The sequence below is a fragment of the Nannospalax galili genome, unplaced genomic scaffold (genome assembly GCF_000622305.1).
Source record: "Nannospalax galili isolate Female #2095 unplaced genomic scaffold, S.galili_v1.0 scaffold741, whole genome shotgun sequence".
Taxonomy (NCBI): Eukaryota; Metazoa; Chordata; class Mammalia; order Rodentia; family Spalacidae; genus Nannospalax; species Nannospalax galili.
This window is the reverse complement of record NW_008346093.1, coordinates 1,132,369-1,153,698: the sequence shown is the minus strand read 5'-3', so window position 1 is coordinate 1,153,698 and position 21,330 is coordinate 1,132,369. Positions and strand designations below refer to the sequence as shown.

The 21,330-nt window shown below is 46.4% G+C and overlaps 1 protein-coding gene across 1 annotated transcript; it reads right to left on the bottom strand.

Annotated features, from left to right (window-relative positions):
- Window positions 1-5,840: 5,840 nt before the first annotated feature.
- On the bottom strand, window positions 5,841-14,693 carry Gata1 (GATA binding protein 1). Its single transcript, XM_008842551.1, has 6 exons — window positions 14,602-14,693; window positions 9,441-9,679; window positions 8,552-8,929; window positions 8,306-8,451; window positions 7,026-7,151; window positions 5,841-6,252 (listed from the first exon to the last, which is right to left on the bottom strand). Exons 2-6 carry the CDS (start codon window positions 9,658-9,660, stop codon window positions 5,881-5,883), a joined length of 1,242 nt encoding a protein of 413 aa, XP_008840773.1. The 5' UTR covers window positions 9,661-9,679; window positions 14,602-14,693; the 3' UTR covers window positions 5,841-5,880.
- Window positions 14,694-21,330: the final 6,637 nt, after the last annotated feature.

Genomic DNA, 21,330 nt, shown 5'->3' with positions numbered 1-21,330 from the left:
GATTTTGTTCTTTAAAATTTATACACACACACGGAGAGAGAGAGAGAGAGAGAGAGAGAGAGAGAGAGAGAGAGAGAGAGAGAGAATAAATTATCTGTCTGTCTGTCTGTCTGTCTATTTTTTTGGTCTTTTTGAGACACAGGCCAGACCCAGCTGGCCTGGAACTCACTATGTAGACCAGGCTGGCCTTGAAATCACGAAGACCTGCCTGCCTCTGCCTCCCAGTGCTGGGATTAAAGGCGTGCGCCACCAAGTCCTGCTCTATAAAATATTTTTAATGGTTTCCTATTTTTGGTCAGGAGGGCATTTCTAAGATAAGCCATAATTGTCAAATACTTTTTTGTTGTTGTTGTTGATACTGGGTCTAATGTACTTCCAGTTAGCCTTAAACTTGATAAATAGCTGAGGATGACCTTGAACTTCTGGTCCTCTTGCCTGTATGTGATGGCTGATCTTGGTTATCAACTTGACTGGATCTGGAATTAACTAAAAAGTGGGAGACTTTCTTGAGCAGATTATTTGAATCCAGAAAACCCACCTTAACTAAAGACCAGCACCTCTTCAGGAATCCTCCAGGCCCTCAGACCAGACTAGGATTGCTGAGACATCCATTCTCATGGACTCAGCAACTACTGGATTCTCAGCCTCTCCAGTGTAACACAGCCATTGTTGGACTATCTGGACCCTACCCTGTAAGCCAATCTAATAAATACCCTTTTATATATATTTATAATTATATACATATTTTATCAGTTCTTTTCCTTTAGAGAGCCCTGACTGATCTACTGTACCTCCAAAGTGCTGGAATTATAGACATTTGCCATTCTCTCTGTCTCTCTCTCTCTGTCTCTCTCTCTGTGTCTCTCTCTGTGTCTGTGGTTTTTATTTTTATTTTTTTGGTCTTTTTGAGACAGGGTCTCCCTGTAGTCACAGCTGGCCTAGAACTCACTATGGAAACCAGGCTGGCCTTGAACTCACAGAGATCCACCTGCCTCTGCCTCCCAAGTGCTAGGATTAAAGGCATGCGCCACCACACCCGGCGTGTGTCTGTGTTTTGTTGGAGATTGAATTCATGGCTTTGCGAATGCTTGGCAAACACTGTATCAACTGAGCTACATCCCCAGCCCTTTCAAATACTTTTCTGTTTAATTATTTATACTATTAATTACTAGTAATTAACACTGCTAACAAGTTCTATTTTTTAAAAATCTTATTTATTTATTTATTTATTTATTTATGCACTTATATGTGCCTATCCCTATGTGCATTGGCCTTGAACTCACAGAGATCCTCCTGCCTCTGCCTTCCAAGTGCTGGGATTAAAGGCGTGTGCCACCACGCCCGGCCCTTATTTATTATTTTTATTTTATGTATATGAATGTATTGCCTGCATGTAGGTAGGTACATCTAGTGCCCATGGAGGTCAGAAGAGGGCATTGGATCCCTTGGAAGTGGAGTTACAGAAAGTTTTTAGCCTCCATATGGGTCCTGGGCATCGAGCCCTGGTCCTCTGCAAGAGCAGCCAGTGCTCTTAACCGCTGAGCCATCTCTCCAAGCCCAAGTTCTATCTTTTTATAATGATATAGATGGAACCCAGGGTCTTTGCACAGTCTTGGCAAGTGTCCTTCCAGTGAACTGTATCTTTAATAGGAGAGTATTTCCAGAGAGTAAAGATGGGAGTTCCTAGAAAGGGTCAGATTAGAGATTCTTTTTTAAAAGATTTATGTATTTTTGTTTTATGTGTGTGAGTGCTTTGCCTACATGTAAAGATGTGCTCCATGTGTGCCTGATGCCCTCTGGAAGAGGGCATTGGATTTCATGGAACTGGAGTTACACATGGTTGTGAGGTGTCGTGTGGGTACTGGGAACTGAAAGTGGGTCCTCTGTAAAACCAGTAAGTCTGTGTTGCAAGTTGGATCCTGGATTCCTGCAGACACCACAGGGTAGGACGTGAGATTCAGGCTTGTTGTGACAGCTGATGTCAGGGGTCATTGTGGGTCATTGGCAACAATGAAAGCAAGAACTTCCATATATGATCAGGGTTCCTGAAGGGGCTCAGGATGAAGATTTCTGTAGAGAAAGTCAGGTCTATTGTTCAGAAATCAGTTTATTGCAAGTAGGCTATATCTAAAGTACTTCAAGGAGGTGGAGGGGAGGGCTACAGCACAGTGGTATGACAGAAATGTTTCTACCTGAGGTCCAGACAGGACCCATAGAAAAATTGAGGCTCAGGACAGGTATTCCCATCAGGGGTGGTATAGAGGCTTCCTTACTGTGTGTGGTCAGATTCTAACTGGGCTAAGGTAGGGGCTGATGCTCCTGTTCAGGATCAGGATGAAATCCCTGCAGATCATTAGATAAAGAGCTTGTTCTTGGTGTGGTGGCTCATGCCTGAAGTACCAGCACTTGAGAGGCTTAGGTGGGAGGATTGTCATGAGTTCGAAGCCAGTCTGGTCTACATACTGGGTAGAAAGACAGCATGGGCTGCAGAGTAAGATCCTGTGTCAAAAAAAATGAGAAAAGGGGGCTGGAGAGATGGCTCAGTGGTTAAGAGCACTGGTTGCTCTTGTAGAGGACCTAGGTTCTAGTCTCAACACCCACATGGCAGCTAAGAACTGTCTGTAATGACAGTTTCAGGGGATCCAATGCCTTCTCTGGCCTCCACAGGCATTGCATGCAGGCAAAATACTCATTACATAAAATAAAAATAAATTTAAAAAATTTAATAGCAGGTGGAAAGATAGCTCAGTAGTTAAGAGCTCTGGCTGCTCTTGCTAAGGATCAGGGTTTGATTCCCAGCACCTACACAATGGCTAACAACTGTCCATAACTCCAGTTCCAAGGGATGCAACCTTCTTCTGACCTCCATGTGGGCATTGTAGGGGCTACAGGGAGACCCTGTCTCAAAAAGACCAAAAAAAAAATCTTGTTAGTATGCAAGTTTGCTTTCATCCTTGATAAATGATAAAATTATTTTTTGTTTGTGTGTGTGTGTGTGTGTGTGTGTGTGTGTGTTTGAGACAGGGTCTCCCTGAAGCCAGCTGTCCTGGAACTCACTGTGTAGACCTGGCTGTCCTTGAACTAACTGAGATCCCTTTGCCTCTGCCTCCAGAGTGCTGGGATTAAAGGTGTGTGCCACCACGCCTGGCTGATAAATGATAAAATTGTATAGATACCAAAGAATTGCTTTAAAATGAATATCTTTATGATTTATTATCATAAACTATTTGTATACTTTTTTTTGTTTTTAAAGAGAGAGACTCCTGTATCCCAGGCTGGCCTCAAAATCAATAGATAGCCAAGGATGGCCTTGAACTTGTGATCCTTCTGCCTCCACCTCTTGAGTGCTGGGATTACAGGTGTGTACCACTATGCCTAGTTGTATAACTATTTTATATAGCATATTACTGGGGCCACATAAAAATTTCTGGGATGAAAACAGATTGCAAATAGAAAAAGTTTAAGAAGCTCTTAACTAAAACACCAGAGCTTCCAAGCCTGTTGCCAGGCCCATGGCAATCACTCAAAAATAGTGCCTCTTGCTGAGGGGGAAAGTGATGAAGACAGACTCTGGGCCAGACTCCCAACTCTGCTAAAATGTGTGACCTTGAATGAGTCTCTTTACTGAACTACCTGTCTTAGGATGTTCCCAACTCAAAAGTATACTCTTATCTACATGTTTGTCTATTTCTTTTAAGTCTTCTAAAGATCTGATTTATTTTTATGTCTATGAGCGTTTTGCTTGTAACTATGCCACATGCAGTGTCCACAGAGGCCAGAAGAGGGTGTTGGATTCCTTGGAGCTGGCTTTGCAGACTATAGTGAGCTGATCTTTTACAAGAGCAGCAAGAGCTCTTAACTTGTAAATCATCTCTCCAGTCCCCTGGCCCATGTTTGCTAAATTGAAGACCATATTTCACTTTGGGAGAGCTGTTCACTCAGGTGAATAGGAGTGTGAGGAGGTACTTGACAGTGTGGCACTCCCCACCTATAAGTTATAAAATTCAGAGGCTATTTTTGTTTTTGTTCTTGTTTGTTTGTTTTGGGATAAGGTCTCATACTGTAGCCCAGGTTGGCCTAGAACTCACTATGTAGCCCAGGCAGGCCTCAAAGTGACAATCTGCCTGCCTCTTAGTCTCCCAAATGCTAGGATTATAGGCCTGAGCTACCACATCCTATTTCAGAGTCTATTATGTCTTTCAGTCTCCTCTAGTCTCTTCTATTTCCCACAGTGGTGCAGGCTGAACTGGGCTGAAAGAGATGAGGTGATTTTCAGGAAGGCCCAGGGACCACCCCACACTGGAGCTACCAGCCTAACCTACACTTTTCCACTTTCCTTTCCTGAAGACTGCATCTTTGGTCTGGTGGAAGGGGATCCCTAATTTACACAATGGGAAACTGTGCATGTTGATAACTCCACAAATGTACATAGAACTTCTCACGTTGTTAGTCCTTAGACACACCATGATATGGCACTGCTACATGATACACATATACACACCTATTCATATACATTTTGTTTTGTTTCGTTTCTTTGAGCAGGGTCTCCCTGTTGCTCTAGCTGACCTGGAACTCACTATGTAGACCAGGTTGGCCTTGAACTTACAAAGATCTGCCTGCCTCTGCCTCTTTAAATACTTGGTCCTTAGCTGGTGGCACTGTTTGGGAAGGTTGTGGGTCTGGTTGGTTGGAGGTGGGTCATTGGGGATGACCTTTATGGGTTTTAGAACTCCCCTGCTTCTAGTCTCATTCTCTGCTTTCTGTTCTGGCTGTCATGAGAGGAATCTTGTTATAGTTCCCACCACTGTGAAATCTTCTTTGCTTTCTCTGACATATGTATAGAAATCCCTTTGAAACTGTGAACCAAAGTAAGTCCTTTGCCCTTCAGTTGCTACTATGAGGTATTTTGTCACAGCAACAAGAAAACTAACACCTTCACAGCCATACTATTTATTATACCTCATACTGGCATGCACAGTTCTTGCTCAGTGTTTCACAGATATTTACCCAGCAGGTTCTCTGCCAAAGTGTATGTATTGTCATACTGTTTCAACAATCACCCAGAGTCATGCACAACCACACAACTATAACCTCACATACTTCATCACCTACACATATTTCCACATGCTGTTACCTCATGGTGTCACCCTTGCGATCTCACACGACTTCACCATGACATATGGAACCACCTGGATGCTGTCAACAAAGCCTCACATATACCATCACATTTACACATTGTGATTTTCAGTTGCGAAATATTATATCCATTACCTAGCTCATGTAGTCATATATTGCAGCTGGATGCAGTTATTGTAGAACCATAGACACCACTACACACTCCACCTGACCTTGACATTTATTTATTCAGCCAAACTCACAACTACAGTTTCAAGTCTTTGGTAGCTTTATTTTACAAAAGATTTGAAGGTACAGGCAAGAGGCTGTCTAGGGCCCAGATGGTTAGATTATAAAGAATGATGATGGCTCTAAGAGGAAGGGGAGCCAGATATGGTGGTAGATGCCTGCAGTCTCAGCACTCAGGAACTGAGGCAGAAGGATCTCGAGTTTGAGGTCAGCCTGAACTACATAGGGAGCTCAAAGCCAGCTTGGGCTACATAGTAAGACCCTGTCCCAAAACAAAACAAAACAAAACAAAACAAAACAAAACAAAACATGCTAGGCATGCTCGTGCATGCCTGTAATCCCAGTACTTGGGAAGTAGAGGCAGGAGAACCAAGAGTTCAAGTTCATCCTCAAGTACATAGTTTGGGGCTAGCCTGGGTACATGAAAATCCTGTCTCAAAAAACAAAAGAAAGAAGAAAGAAAAGACAAGGGGGAGCATCACCTCTGCCCTAAGGCCAAGGCCATTCTGTGTACCTTCAAGAGCTGAGGGGAGCCACCACAGTGGTACTGGTGGTGGAAGGCACAGGACCTGTGGGGAAGGAGGCTGTAGGCGATCCCAACAGAGGTCCAGGGAAAGGCATAAGATGGCTGACAGGCCCTGATAGCACCACGGGCCCCAGGCCTTGATAGAGATGGGCAGTACCTGTAGTACCCAGTGTCAATCCTGAGGCCACCTCCCCACAACTCCCACTATTACTGCTACCAGCTACCACCATGAAGCCACCAGCTGGTCCTTCAGCTGGTCCTGCTCCACCCATACTTGACCCCCGCTTCTTTTTCCCTTTTCCAGATGCCTTGCGGTTCCGAGTCTGAATTCCATCCTTCCGCATGGTGAGTGGTCGGTTTACCTGCCAAAAGGGAGACAGCAGTGTTGTCAGCTCTAGCCTAGCCTTTGTGCCTCTATGTCTGGGCTAGGGACACCCTCTCAACTCCACTTTTTAAAAAAAATTTTATTTATTATTTTTATGTGTATGAGCGTATTGCCTGCATGTAGGTAAGTGCACCCATGTCATGCAATGCCCGCGGAGGACAGATGAGGCTCTCAGATCCCCTGGGACTGGAGTTAGGGACAGTTGTTAGCTGCCATGTGGGTGCTCGGATTTGAACCTGGGTCTTCTGCAAGAAAAGCCAGTGTTCTTAACTGCTGAGCCATCTCTCTGGCCCCTCAACCCCACTTTTTTAAGAATAGGGAATTGGTTCAAGGGCTAGGGTAACACATCCAGTACTAGCATAGATAGGGGCCTAGGAAAGCCTGTAGTTGTAAGGCTCTGAGTTTAGAATAGCCTCTTGAACTGATAGGAGCTCCCCAAGACCTAGGACAGTGGAGTGGAAGGAATGATTGGAGGTGGCAATAGGAGAGACAGGAGAAGAAAGAGCAATGGAAGGGAGGAATGAGATGGAAGGAATGGTAACAGTGAAGGAAAATGAAATAGGAAAGGAAGGGGGCCATTAAGATGGAAAGAGATGAGGGAAGAGGAAGGAGCAAAGGAAGCGAAGGATGAGGAAGGAAAGGAGAGAGGAAGATTCTGAGTGAAAGAGAAAGTTCAAGGTAGATTAGGACCAAGTGAGGTATGACTGTACCACCATGGTGGGAGGACAGGCTCTGAGGGATGAGTGTCACCTGGTGTAGCTTGTAGTAGAGGCCACAAGCATTGCACACTGGATCTCCACTGGCATTTCTCCGCCAGAGTGTTGTGGTGGTTGTTTGGCAGTTGGTACACTGAGTACCTGCCCGTTTGCTGACAATCTGGGGGACAAAAGGATATGAGATCAGTGCTCTGCAGAGGTGGAAGTGGACACAGGGACTCACAGAGCTTGAGATGAGTCACACTGAAGGCAAGGGTTCTTATCTTGGATAGAAGAGTTTATTTTATATGAGACCACCTCCATCCATGGTTTTCAACTTTAGCCACATATCAGAATCTCTCTGGGGACGCCAGGCATATGGTGGCTCACACCTGTAATCCCAGGACTCAAGAGACAGAAACAGATGGGAAGATCGCCATGAGTTGGAGACCAGTCTGGTCTATATAGTTCCAAGCCAGCCAGGGCTATATAGCAAGACCCTGTTTCAAACAAAACAAAACAAAACAATCTTCTGGGGAATTATAAGAAATCCTAGCTGGGTGTGGTGGCATACGCCTTTAGTCCCAGCACTTGGGAGACAGAGGCAGGCAGATCTCTGTGAGTTCAAGGCCAGCCTGGTCTACATAGCAAGTTCAGGCCAGCTGGGGATACAAGGACACCCTGTCTCAAAAAGGCCAAAAAACAAGGCCGGGTGTGTTGACGCACGCCTTTAGTCCCAGCACTGGGGAGGCAGAGGCAGGCGGATCTCTGTGAGTTCAAGGCCAGCCTGGTCTACATAGTGAGTTCCAGGATAGCTGGGGCTACAGGGAGATTCTGTCTCAAAAAGACCAAAAAAGAAAAAAAAGACCAAAAAACAAAACAAAACAAAGACATCCTGGAGCTGAAGGGGTATAGCTCCATGGTAGAGTGCTTCCTTAGCATGCATGGCTCTTGGGCTCCAACCTTAGTACAAAATCCTTTTGCCCAGTTCAATGGTCATCACTTCTGGAAGAAGGAACCCAGAGTGATTGTAATGTGAATCAGAGATGAAAACTCCACTGTTAAAGGCAAGGGCAGAGGCTTCAGCACAGCTTGAGGTTACGGCTTCTGTTTGAAGCCTTGAAGGGCAGATAGAGGATGGGAGTTCAGAACAGGGATCCTGCATAGGAAAGGGATGGAAGTTCCCTTTTAAGAAAGAATGAGGTTGAGGGCAAGGATACTATGTACAGGGACAGGCAGGAATTGGTCAGGAGTTCTATACAATGGGAGAATGTGGATTCTTGTCATGGGTAGGAACAAGTCTCCTATACAGGTGAGGCCAGCCTGTGATCTTACCAGTCTCTTCTTAGGCCGGATAAGGGGCCGGTTCTGGCCATTCATCTTGTGATACAGGCCACAAGCATTGCATAGGTAGTGGCCTGTCCTGTCCCTCCGCCACAGTGGAGTAGCTGTTGCTCCACAGTTCACACACTCCCTGGCTTCTGGTAGGGTGAACAGAGAGAAGAGAAAACAAGGCTCAGCTTAACTTTGCTTTGGGCCACTCAGCAGCTCAACCTCCCTGTCCCTTTTTGAAACCCTTACCGCAAGGGGCCAAGGGTAGGCTTCCATGAAATTTTGGGGAGGAATAGGCTGCTGAACTGAGAGGGCTCCCAGTGGGAGAAAAGAAAGGACTAGGAAAGTCAAGCCCCCCATAAGCACTGCTGGTGACAGGTAGTGATGCAGGCAGAGAGGTCCCTAGGGTCAAGAGGTCTGGACTTAGTCTCTCTGTCTTCAAGGTCTCCAAGAAGGTGGTGCTGCTCTTCCCATCCGGGTCTTCCAGTGCCTGGGGAGGGGCATCCTCGTGGCTGGGGCACACAGTTGAAGCAGGGTAGAGCCCGGTCTTGCTGTAGGCCCAGCCAGCATAGGGTGAGCCCCCTGGGATTCCCTCCATACAGTTGAGCAATGGGTACACCTGAAAAACTGTTGGAGGGGTGTGGGGAGGAAAGAGGAAAGAAAAAGAGAGATAAACCTAAGATAATCTCATTTTCAGGGTACAATGATATCCATCAGTCCCAACATGGTGGCCGGCCAGGTTTCCAACCTTCTTCACACAACTGATGGCCATTAGGTGACTCTTGGATCCTGAGCCCCATTGGTCACTACAGCTACTGTAATACCCTCCAATCCCCTCTGTCTGGGATTTGGGGATGATTTCTATTGGGATTGGGTGCATACAGGTCAACTGACAACTAAGGCAGCTAGTACATACTTCCAACTTTGCTTCTCAAAATTGGCCACTCCAATATGGCAGGCTGAGAAACACTGGTGTTCTCAAAGCTGGGCTTAACTTGGGGAAAGGGGTCATCATATCCACATACAAAGCTTCTAATCATTTCCAAGATGATCTCAGTGGAATTCTGACCTAGCAGGATCTATATGGCAACGCCAACAATATCCAGTCAATGCCATGATAGCTACCCAAAAGAGTTACCTGGAGAGTGTCTGTAGGCCTCAGTATCTCTGTAGTAGGCCAGTGCAGTGGCTGCAGCAGTGGCTGTGCTTGGGGAAGTGGAAGAGGCTGCTGCATCCAAACCCTCCGGCCCAGAGGGGAAGAAGCCCCCTGACTCTGGTGTTGAGGACACCAGGGCAGAATTTACAAACTGGGGCAGGGCTTCTGAGGCTCCCACAGCCCCTAGGCCAGGGAACTCCATGAGGCCACTGGGGCTTAACCTGTGAGGACAGGAAGAGTCATCAAGCACAGAAATCCTTATCCCTTCCCGTCTTTCCGTCTGTTTCTCTGCCTTCCTTTTCTTCTACTATACTACTTTCCACCTCTCAAATTCCCTTCCTCTTCTTCCCTCTTCTCCCTTCCCACGTTGTAATTTCTCTTGTCTCTCATTCCACCTCACTTCCTATCCTTCCCTCCTTTCAACTCTTTCCCATTTTCCCCTTATTAACTCACCGGTCTTTTGTTCTTCTACCCTCATCCATGCCGTCATCTTCCTTCCCTTCACTCCCTCTCTTCCCCCCCTCCCCTCCTTTCTCCTTCTCTCCCATCTCTCTTATTTCCATGTCTTCTTTCTTCACTCCTCTTTTCCATCTCTCTTCCTTCTTCCCATGCCATCTTGTCTGTTCTTTTTTTGTTCCATCTTCTTTGCTTCCTTGCCCCTCCCTTGTCCCCCTTTCCTCCTCTCCCCTCATTTCTTTTCTTCTCTTACACCCTCCTTTTCCTGTACTGCATCTCTCTTCCCCTTTCTGTATCTCCTCCTTCCTTCCTCCACTACTAAAAAAGATTTTATTTTGCCAGGCGTGGCAGTGCATGCCTGTAGTCCCAGCACTTGGGAGGCAGAGGCAGGCAGATCTCTGTGAGTTGGAGGCCAGCCTGGGCTGCATAGTGAGTTCCAGGCCAGCTGGGGCTATAAGGAGACCCTGTTTCAAAAACACCGAAAAAAAAAGATTTTATTTTATGTGTATGAGTGTTTTGCTGGCACATATGTAAGTTTACCACATGTGTGCAATGCCCACAGAGGCCAGAAGAGGGTATTGGAGCCCCTAAAACTGGAGTTATAGACAGTTGTTAGCCTCTATGTGGATACTGGGAAGCAAACCCAGGTCCTGTGCATGAACGGCAAGTGCTCTTAACCACTGAGCCATCTCTCCAGCTGCTCTTCCTCTTTTAAAAAGGATTTTATTTTTATTTTTAAATTATGTACACTTGTGTGTGTCTGTGTGTATGTGTGTGCATGTGAGGGCAGGTGCCTTCAGAGACCAGAAAACGGTAACAGATTCACCTGGAACTGGAGTTACATTTGTGGGCCAACCCACATCAAGGCCAGGAACTGAACTCAGGTCCTCTGGAAGAGCAGCAAATGCTCTTAAACACTGAGCCATCTCTCCAGCCCTTCTTCCTCCTCTTTTTATCCTCTTTTCCAGCTTGTAACCTTCCTCTTCCCTTTCCCTCCCCTCCTTTTTCATCCTTCTTTCCCTCTTTCTTGAACCTTTTCCTCTCTCTCCTTTCTTCTCCTCATCTCCTCCTCCCCTACTTCCTCTTCTTATTCTCTCTCTTCCCTCTCCCTTCCTTCCCTTCTACAGAAGAGTCTGGGTAGATTTAATCCCAGCACTCAGGAAGCAGAGGCAGGTGGACTTCTGTAAGTTCAAGACCAGCCTGGTCTACGTAGTAAGTTCTAGGCCAGCTGGGGCTACACAGGGAGACCCTGTCTCAGAAAGACCAAAAAAAGACAAGAGTCTGAGTAGGGGTGGGGTACATAACCTTGGTCCCTTGGACCCCTTGAAAGTTCCCTCAGGACCTTGGGGTTCACCCTTTTGTGCTCCCCAACTTCATCCCTATCTGCAGCATCTTGCCATCTGACTTTCTCAGAAACCCCATGGTTTCCGGCTTCTCTCCCCCTCCCCCACCCCAGTTGGATCTGCAGACGGAGGGCCCCCTTAGTTCCTCCCTGCTCCATGCTGGGGGGGGGCTTAGCACCCTCACCCTGCACCGCTTATCTCTGCCATCCCCACCCAACTTTTGAAATCACCCTAAAGCTACTGGCTTCCTCTGAGAAGAGTGACAGGTGGGAGGTGTCTCTGGTATTCTTCCTCCTGGGGAGGAGGGTCTGCTTTTAGGAACTTCTAAGTCCCACCACTCCCAGACCTCAGTTTCCCCATCTTCTGTATTAGAGGTGGTACAGCAGATGAACTAAGAGTTGAGAGAGAGCCTTTTACTTTTATCTTATCTTACATGTCTGTCTCTTTAGCTTTCTGCCTCCCTGGGTCTCTTCCTCACTGTTTCCTTTCAGGTCTGACTTCAGATTTCTCCTATATACTCCTATGTTTCTAGGATATACTGTTTTTAAAATAATTTATCTTTGTGTGTATATGTATGATGTACGTATGTGTGTCTGTGTGTGTGTGTGCCTCTGTGCCATGGTGTACATGTGAAGGTCAGAGGCTTCCACCTTTTTTTGAGACTGGGTCTCTTGTATTTTTCTGCTATGTATAGCAGACTAGGCAGCCTGTGAACTTCTAGTGATTCTCCTGTCTTCACTTCCTATCTCCCTATAAGTGCTCTGGGATTACAAGTATGCGGGCTACGTGTCCAGATTTCACATGGATTCTGGGGATTTGAATTCAGGTCCTCACATTTTTCAGTAAGTGGTTTATCCACTGATCCATCTCCCTAGCCCTTAGGGTGTATCTTTATCCTCTCTTTGTTTCTGTGCTTTTATGAATGTATGCTTTTCCCCTGCCTTCTTTTGTCTTCCCGTGTTTATCTTTCTCTGATATTTCTCCCCATCTTTCTGTCTGTATCTCTTTGTGCCTCTCTTGGCATTCCTTCTCTGTATCTGTTACTCCAGCTTTCTCCTCTACTCATATTGCTAAACATCCTGCATCTCTCCAGCTCTGCTTCTTTTTCTGCCTCCCAGTGTCTCCTCTTTCTATTTATTTCTCTGAGCTCTTGGTCCTATCTTACTATTTCCATATCCTTCCATGTGCCTTATTGCCAGCAGTCCAGGAAAAGGGATCAAAAAACCTGCCTCTGGTCCTGAATACTCCATGCCCTGTCTGTAGAGAAGAGTGACAGAGTATAAAGGCCACCTTCAGTACCAATTGTATAGATAGGCCAAGGGCTAGGCCTAGGGTTGGGACTGTGCTGGGGACAAGACAGCTCTTGATTTCTCAACCTGAGTTCCCACCATCTCTCTTGAGACAAAATGTTCTCCCTCTTAGTCCCCAGCTCCCCTTCCATCTCTTTCCTCCCTCTCTAATTCTTTGTCTCTGTCTCTCCATGATTCACTCCCCCCTTCCTCCCTCCCTCCTTTGTTCTATTTCTGCCCCTGCTTTCTTTCTTCTCTCCGTAGTCACTCTGGATCACTCTTTTTCTTTCTTTCTTTTTTTTGTTTGTTTGTTTTTGGTCTTTTTGAGACAGGGTCTCCCTGTAGCCCCAGCTGGCCTGGAATTCACTATGTAGACCAGGCTGGCCTCGAACTCACAGAGATCTGCCTGCCTCTGCCTCCCAAGTACTGGGATTAAAGGCATGCGCCACCACACTGAATCACTCTTTTTCTACTCATTCTTTGAGTCTATGTTTCTCCTTCCTCTTCATGTCCCTCTTGCCTCTTGTTTTGTTCCTGTATGCCCCTCTCACTCCGCAGTTCTCTTAGTTCCTCTCTTCTCTCTCTGCCTCACTATGTCTCTTGCTGTCTTCCTGTCAGCTTCCCTCCCGCTTTATAGCCTACCCTGTACTTCTCACCTTGGTGGGTCTAGGGCTGCCCACCCCTCTGGTAGCAAGGGCCCACCCCCACCCCAGTTATCACTCTCCCAGACAGAGATAAAGTTTATCTCGAGGCTGGGGGATATGAAAGCTCCTTATCAGCTGCTCCACTAGAGAAAGTGCTGCCCTAACTAGGAGGCACAACTGCGGTACCTTCAACTCTCCCTGGGCCCAGCCCCTCACCCCAGGTAACAGCCCTAGCCCAGCCCTCAGCGAGGGTCCCATAGGGCTGAAGGAGTCGGAGGCAGGATCTTGGGAGCAAATGTGGTACTTAGGGGGTTAGAAGTGGAATTTGGGGGTCAGATGTGGGGTTAAGAAGTCAGAAGTGTGGGGTATAGCTGTGGAGTTTGGGAGAAGCAAATACGGGGTTTGAGAAACAGAGCTGAACTTAGAAGCAAATTTTGGGTTCAGAAATGGGTTAGGAAAACATGAGGTAGGGAATCAGAGGTAAAGTTTGACAGTCAGCTGCAAAGTTGGAGATGTAGTTCCAGGGTCAGAAATGGATTCTGGGAGTCATGGGGAAATGTAACCGTGCTAAGGGTTTTTCTAAAGCAGCTATTGTGTTTAAGAGGTAGAGATGGACCTGGGGAGACAGAGCCATGGCTGATGACTGGAGATGGATTCTGAGAGCACAGGAAGAGTTGAAGAAGCTAAGACAATTGGGGTAGAAGAAGTGTGGAACCAGGGGATTCAGTGGGTAAAAACAGGTTTTAGGGCTTGGGTTCATGTGGCAGAACAGATTTTAGGGGAGCACACTTAGTGACTAGAGTAACAAACACATTTTGGCCAACAGGCAGGGGGAGGGAGCAGTTTGGGGAGGTCAGAGAAAAGACACAGGGAGCAGACATAGAGATTAAAGCTAGGGTCTGACAGGTCAGGGACAGATTTGGGAGAGCCAGAGACAATGAGATAGTAACAGATACTGACTTGGGAGCAGATATAACAGCCTTGGAAAAGCTAAAGTGAGGTTTCTCAGGAGAACTCAGAGAGAGAGAGAGAGAGAGAGAGAGAGAGAGAGAGAGAGAGAGAAAGCTTGGGTCAGTGGAAATCCGATTTGGGTCAGAGATAGGAGTTTGGGGGATAAAAGCATGGTTTGAGGGGCAGAGTTGGTGTATATGGAAGGCATACCTGGGAGTATGAGGAGAGAAATTAAGGGGTCAGAGGGCATAGAATCTTGGAAGAAATGGATGGGAGGGTAGACAAAGGAGCGTTGTAGGGGAGAGATGGAGGATGAGACACAAGGAGTCTGAAGAGCTGTGGAGGAATTCAAGGATGACCCACACTTTAGGGGCAAGCTGTGGGTCAGAGAGCCTGGAGCAGGCTGGGGCAACAGGCTGGGGGTTGCCTTGCTGGGGGCTCTTTAGGGGTTGAGACTGACCTGGGCTGGTTGATGCAGAGAGTTCAGACACCTTATGGATGTGGTGAGCTCAGTGTGATCTCAAGGGATGTCCTTGCTGGCCTTGGCCTTTGAGGCTCCCTTCCTCCCTCCCTCTCCCCAGCCCGCCTTCCCTTCCTCCCACCTTCTCCCTCCTCCCTCCTCCCCAGGGAGTGGCTGGTGCCTCAGTGGGTGGGGCAGCACAGGGGAGGGGGCGTGCCCCCTGCTTGTGGAGGATCTCTTGGGCACCAATGGCTCTCCACCCTACCTGTGTACCCTGTGGATTGTTGGTTTCCGTTGGTGTCGCGCTGCCATGGACTTCAGTGTCCAGCCAAGTCATATGAACTCAAATCAAGATAAAACAAAAATATTAGATATAGTTTCATGACTCTACTAGAATTTTCAGTGAGGAAAGCCCATACTGTGCTAGCCTGAGTGTGGGCTGGACGCCTATGCATGCGAGCCTTCCTGGCAGCAGGCAGAAGAGGGAAGTGGCTGTACCCATTTTGCAGGTAAGAAGAATGAGGCTCAAAGAGAGGTCTGGGAGAGTTTGAACCAGAGCCTATAGGCCACATTTATGAACCAGGCTCAGTGAGTAGGCCAGGGCTGATGAGTGAGGGCACACTTCAGTGTGTGGGGTTTGCACTTGGGGCTTACGCCAGCACCAGCCTGCCTTGGGGCGGTAGATAAGTCTTATCAGATGGAGGCGACTGTGGCTGTTGGTGCCGCAGTAACAGGCTGTCTTGGGGTTGAGGGGGCAGTGTGGGGAGGCACACAGGGACAGTGGCCTCAACTTCTTGCCCGCCATATGTTAGAGGCGGGAAACTGAAGCGATACCCAGAGTGGGGTCCCCTGTGAGTCCCTGAGGTTTGGATAAGATGACAAACAGGAGGGATAGGACGGGAGAGACCAAGAGGCAGAGACAGGAGCAAAGGTATACAAAGTGATGAGAATGAGGAGAAAGAGATCCGAAGAGCCTGAGACAGTTAAAATGAATATGTAGAGAGAGGCAGAGATGGACAGAAGGTGAAAGAAAAAAACCTGGAAATGACAGAGGCCGGGGCACAGATGATGAAAGAAGGAAAACAGAAACACCATTGTAGAGAGGGACAGCGATAGAGATATTAAGAGACAGAGCCTGAGGACACCCCCCTCCCATGGCTGTCTGGGATATGCCTGGTGCTGGTGGCACTGGTTTGGGTGACATGGGAATGGAGACTGATGTGATCTATGGGCTCTGTTCTCAGCCTGCTGTGAGGGGACACCCCCTACCTTGGTCACTGAATGCTTACAACCAAGACCCCACCCTCCTGCCCTGTTGGTGTCTCATACCCACATAAACCTTCATCAGTCTGTTCTGAGTATTTTTTCTACATAAAATAATCAAACACACAGACACAGACACACACAGTACTGCACTTGGGTCCCCATGGAGTACAGAATAAGACTCTATCATGGCCTTGGAAGTCCTATAGGAGCCCGCAACCTTCTATTCTATAGCTGGGGAGACTGAGACCCACCAAGGCAGAGGCAAGAATAAAGCCTTGGGTCAGTAGGGTCAGCTGCCTACTAGCCTACCCCAGCAGGAGTTGACCTTCTTATCTACCTCTGAAGGTAATTATCCCTACAGGCTTTAAAATGGAGGCTTGTGTTGAACTCCTGCTGTATACCACTCTTCTTGTGGACCACTGTTTGCCAAGGAAGGACCCTAGACTGAGGTAGCCCACCATCCTCCAACAACCCAACCAGCGACTAGCAGGGAGACCTTGTAGGAGTTATAAGCTACCATTTGCCCATTTTTTTTGTCTTTTTTGAGACAGGGTCTTCCTGTAGCCCCAGCTGTCCTGGAACTCACTATGTAGACCAGGCTAGCCTTGAACTCTTAGAGATCCGCCTGCCTCTGCCTGCAGTGCTGGGATTAAAGGCGTGTGCCACCACGCCTGGCCATTTGCCCATTTGTAATAGCTACTATTCCCCACACTGAGAAGAATGAGTTTGACTCCATGTTAAGTGGTTCAACTTATTTGAATCTGACTTCTCAATACATGGACTATTCTAGTTTTTAGAGTACTCGGATCTGAAATCTTAATGTTGAATATTCTGATTTATTTACTGAGTGCTTGTTATATGCAAAGACTAGTCTCTCACCCTTTCTAACTGCCACTAATTCTAGTTCTAATGCTAATAATATGCTGATACCAATAGTAATAATATTACCAATAGTAATATCAACTCCAACTTGATATTAGTACTAATGCTGATTTTTTTTTTGTCTTTTTTGAGACAGGGTTTCCCTGTAGCCCCAGCTGGCCTGGAACTCGCTATGTAGACCAGGCTGGACTCGAACACACAGAGACTAGCCTGCCCCTGTATTCATTCTAAGAACAATAACCCCAATTCTCATCTGTCCTCCATGAAGGGATCTAACTCAGGGCCTTGCTTATTCTAGGCATATGTTTTACCAATTGTTCTACACCCCCAGTCCCTGATTCTGATATTAGTGCATTTACCAGCATGAACATACCAGCAGGAGCAGCATTATTTGTTGGCAGAACACAAGCATTGTGCTGTGCTAAGTGTTTCCATGAATAATTTTATTCTCTTCTCACCAGGTCTTTATGGTGTATAACCACCCCCACCTTTCAGACTGAGTAGGGGCACAGCACTATTCAAGGTCCCGGTTCTTGTCTCAACTCTCATGCTGATTGACCGCTTAATTCCTGGGCAAGTCACCCTCTGTGCTTTGGCTGTTTTACCTGAAAATGGTATAATCACAGCCCCCACCCTTTACCCCACACCAAATGTAACCACTCAGCACAGAGCCTGCCTGGCACCCCATGAATGGTGTTCTTTGTAAACAGTAATTCTCAACATTGTCATTATTGTTGGCAACAGAAGTTTCAAGGTCGGGAGTGACATGGGGGGAGCCTCACTGGGAGGGACAGCCTGGAGGCATGTCCAAGAAAATAGTGTGGTGCTAAATTTACATCCCATTTCTTCATTCTGGAGGTGACAATGGGTTCAGTAAAGGAAGTAAAGGGTGGGGAGTGGGGTGCCTCTGAGGCCAGGCCTCACCCCATTCCCTCCCCCATCCCTGTGGAGAGGGTGCAGGCCCAGAAGTCTGTGGCCACAGTTCAGCCAGCAGGGAGGCAGCTGGGAAGGCATAGATAAGGGAATCAGTGGGGGCCAGACCAAGGTTGGGGGAGCCCAGTGTGGGTGGTGGAGGGGGTGGGGTGTCCGGGTCATAGCGTCTTCTCTGTCAAGCTTCCATTTGAGACCCATGGCAATGTCCTCTCTTGCTGGAAGCCTTCCTTAACTGTTCTCCTCCCTCCTGGCATCTTTTGAGGTTCTGGAGCCCCTACTTGATTCAGGTCATGGCACTGGTATATCTATGCCTTTTCAGGATTGGAGTTTCCCAGGGTGGGATGGAGTACAACTCACTTTGGTATGAATACACCAGAGAGAAGCAGCAACGAAAACCTGGGCAAAGAGTCACATGTTTAACTTCAGAATGAAACTGTTGATTATTATTTCAAGGATTATTTTTAATTGAGACATAACAACTATACATATTTATGGGACACAGCACGACCATTTGATACATTCACATAATATGCAAGGGTTAAATTGAAGTAATTAGCGTATCCAGTTCCTTAAACACCAATGGAAGCTAAAAAAAATTGATCACAGCCAGGCATAGTGGCGCATGCCTTTAATCCCAGCACTCGGGAGGCAGAGGCAGGCAGATCTCCGTGAGTTCAAGGCCAGCCTGGTCTACATAGTGAGTTCAAGGCCAGCTGGGGCTACAGGGAGACCCTGTCTCAAAAAGACCAAAAAAAAATTGATCACATAGAACAAAAACCAGAATAATGGTCAGTAGAGGCTGGGAAGGGGAGGTTAGAGAGGAAAAATATATTCTAGTGTTCCATAGCCCCGTAGGGTGACTAGTTTGCAACAACCGATTAAATACAATATATACATATTTGTTGTTTTTGTTGTTGTTATTATTAGGGCTTTTTGAGACAGGGTCTCACTATGTAACCCTGACTGGTCTGGAATGTAGTATGTTGACCAGGTTGGTCTTGATATCACAGAGAGAGATTCACCTACCTCTACCTCCCAAGTGCTGGGATTAAAGGCTTGTAATCACCATGCCAGGCTGTTGTCATTATTTAATGATGAAAGAAAATATCATGAAGCTGGACATGGTGGCAAATGTCTGTTATATCAACACTTAGGAGGTGAAGGCAGGAGTATCAGGAGTTCAAGGTCATCCTTAGCTACATAGTGAACTTGAGACCACCCTGAGATACCTGAGACCTTGTCTCAAAAAAATAAAAGTCACAGCAAGGCAAGGAGCAAAGTAATACAGTGATTGTTCTGTTTATACCCTTCCCACTGCTCTATACTATTGGCTTTCTTCCTTTGTTTTGTTTTGTTTGGTGTTTTTGAGACAGAGTCTCCCTGTAGTCCCAGCTAGCCTGGAACTCACCTATGTAGACTAGGCTGGCCTTGAACTTTCAGAGATCTGCCTGCCTCTGCCTCCCAACAGCTGGGACTAAAGGCATGCACCACGACGCCCAACAGTCTTTTGTTCTTTGTAACAGAACACATCAGGTTGAAGCTAACCAACTCCATAAAGCTACCACTGGCTTTTATAATTCTTGGAATTCTTTAGTTTTTTAACTCATTCCCAATTTGTAATTTAAATCACACAAATGAATATGTATTTTTTAAAAAAGGAAAGAAAAAGAAAAGATGAAAATAGCAGGTTACAAGTAGGATGTAGGGAAAAAACAAAAAACAAGTAGTAGGTAGAGAAAAACAACTTTCCACAAAAAATTTTAAGTATGCTGGGCACTGTGGCGCATGCCTTTAAACCCAGCACTCGGGAGGCAGAGGCAGGCAGATCTCTGTGAGTTCAAGGCCAGCCTGGTCTACATAGTGAGTTCCAGGACAGCTAGGGCTACAGGGAGACCCTGTCTCAAAAAAACCAAAAAAAGATTAAGTATTAAACTTGCATCTACAAAATTGAAATGAATGGGGCTGTAGCTCAGTGGTAGAACTGTTGCTTAGAATTCACAAGGCCCTGGGTTCTATTCTTGGTATTACAAATGAAACAAAACAAACAAAATAAAAACCCAAATGTTTATATGCAAAATGTCAATATTAGCTCTATTCAATAACTGAACATTCTTCTCTTTGTTTTTGTGTATTTTTTAAACCAGTTATTTCTAAAACAAGCAAAAGCTCCTGAAGAAAACCCATTATTATTATTACTATTATTATTTTGAGACAAGCTCTCAATATATAACCCAGATTGGCCTTGAACTCAAGATCCTCCTGCCTCGGCCTCCCTAGTGCTAGAATCACAGGGTATGCAACCACCATGCCCAGATCCTGACTATAAATATTCTGGTAGGAACTTAGATATTCTAAAGAGAGACATTTGTGCTCCTCCCTTCTGCAACATTATCCATGATAACCAGACTAGAAACTATCTAAATGGTTATTGCCAGTGAATGGGCCAGCAAAATGTGGTTCAATTTATACTACTATTATAACCATCCTGATAATAGAGAATATATTCTTTTTTTTAAATTTTTATTATTTTTATTTTATGTATATGCATGTATTGCCTGCATGTAGGTAAGTGCACCTGTGTTATGCAGTGCCCGTGGAGGTCAGAAGAGGCTGTCGGAGCACCTGGGACTGGAGTTATAGACAGTTGTTAGCTGCCATGTGGGTGCTGGAATTCGAACCCCGGTCTTCCGCAAGAACAACCAGTGTTCTTAATTGCTGAGCCATCTCTCCAGCCCCAAGGAGAGAATGTATTCTTTTTTTATTTTCGGTCTTTTTGAGACAGGGTCTCCCTGTAGCCCCAGCTGTCCTGGAACTCACTATATAGACCAGGCTGGCCTTGAACCCACAGAGATCCGCCTGCCTCTGCCTCCCAAGTGCTGGGATTAAAGGCGTGCACTACCAGGACGGCAGAGAATATATTCTAAGGAGAGACAATTGTACCTCTCCCTTCCTCTATCAGACTACTGGAATAATGATCTCAAGAAATTGGAATTTCCCCAGCACTCTCATCCTAGGAGAAGAAGGCTGGGGCCCTGGTGCTAGCCAGAGGAGGAACTTGTCTCCCAGGAAGAGATTTCACATAGCCTGACAACTTGTCAGATTTCTTTGTACTGAGATTGGACCTGAGACAGCGATGTGTCAGTGATGGGTGGGACCACACCTTTGTTTGGTTACCCACACTTCTTAGCTTCTATTTAAGTCTAAACCTCTTGCCAGGCCAGCTGGGGCTACAGGGAGACTGCATCTCAAAACAAAACAAAACAAAACAAGACACACCACACTCCCTAAACTCTTGTCAGGACCTTGAAAGATAGACTTAGGAGGCCTAGGAAGACATGAGTAGAGTATTAGGGGCTATTAGATCTTTTTGTTCTTTGTCCCATTGTGGCCACACTGAATAAATCTTTCTCTGCTTTTCACTAGTACTTGTAACTTTTTAGTTAGCACATTGAAGATGGTTGACTGCTAGTACCTAGGCTCTGACCCTAATAACTGTGTTTCCTTCCTCCTTCTTTTTTTTTTTTTTTTTTTGTAGTCCTGGGTAGCCTGGAACTTACTATGTAGGCCAGGCTGCCTTGATCTCACAGAGATCTGCCTACCTCTGCCTCCTGAGTACTGGGATTAAAGGTATGCATCACCACGCCTGGC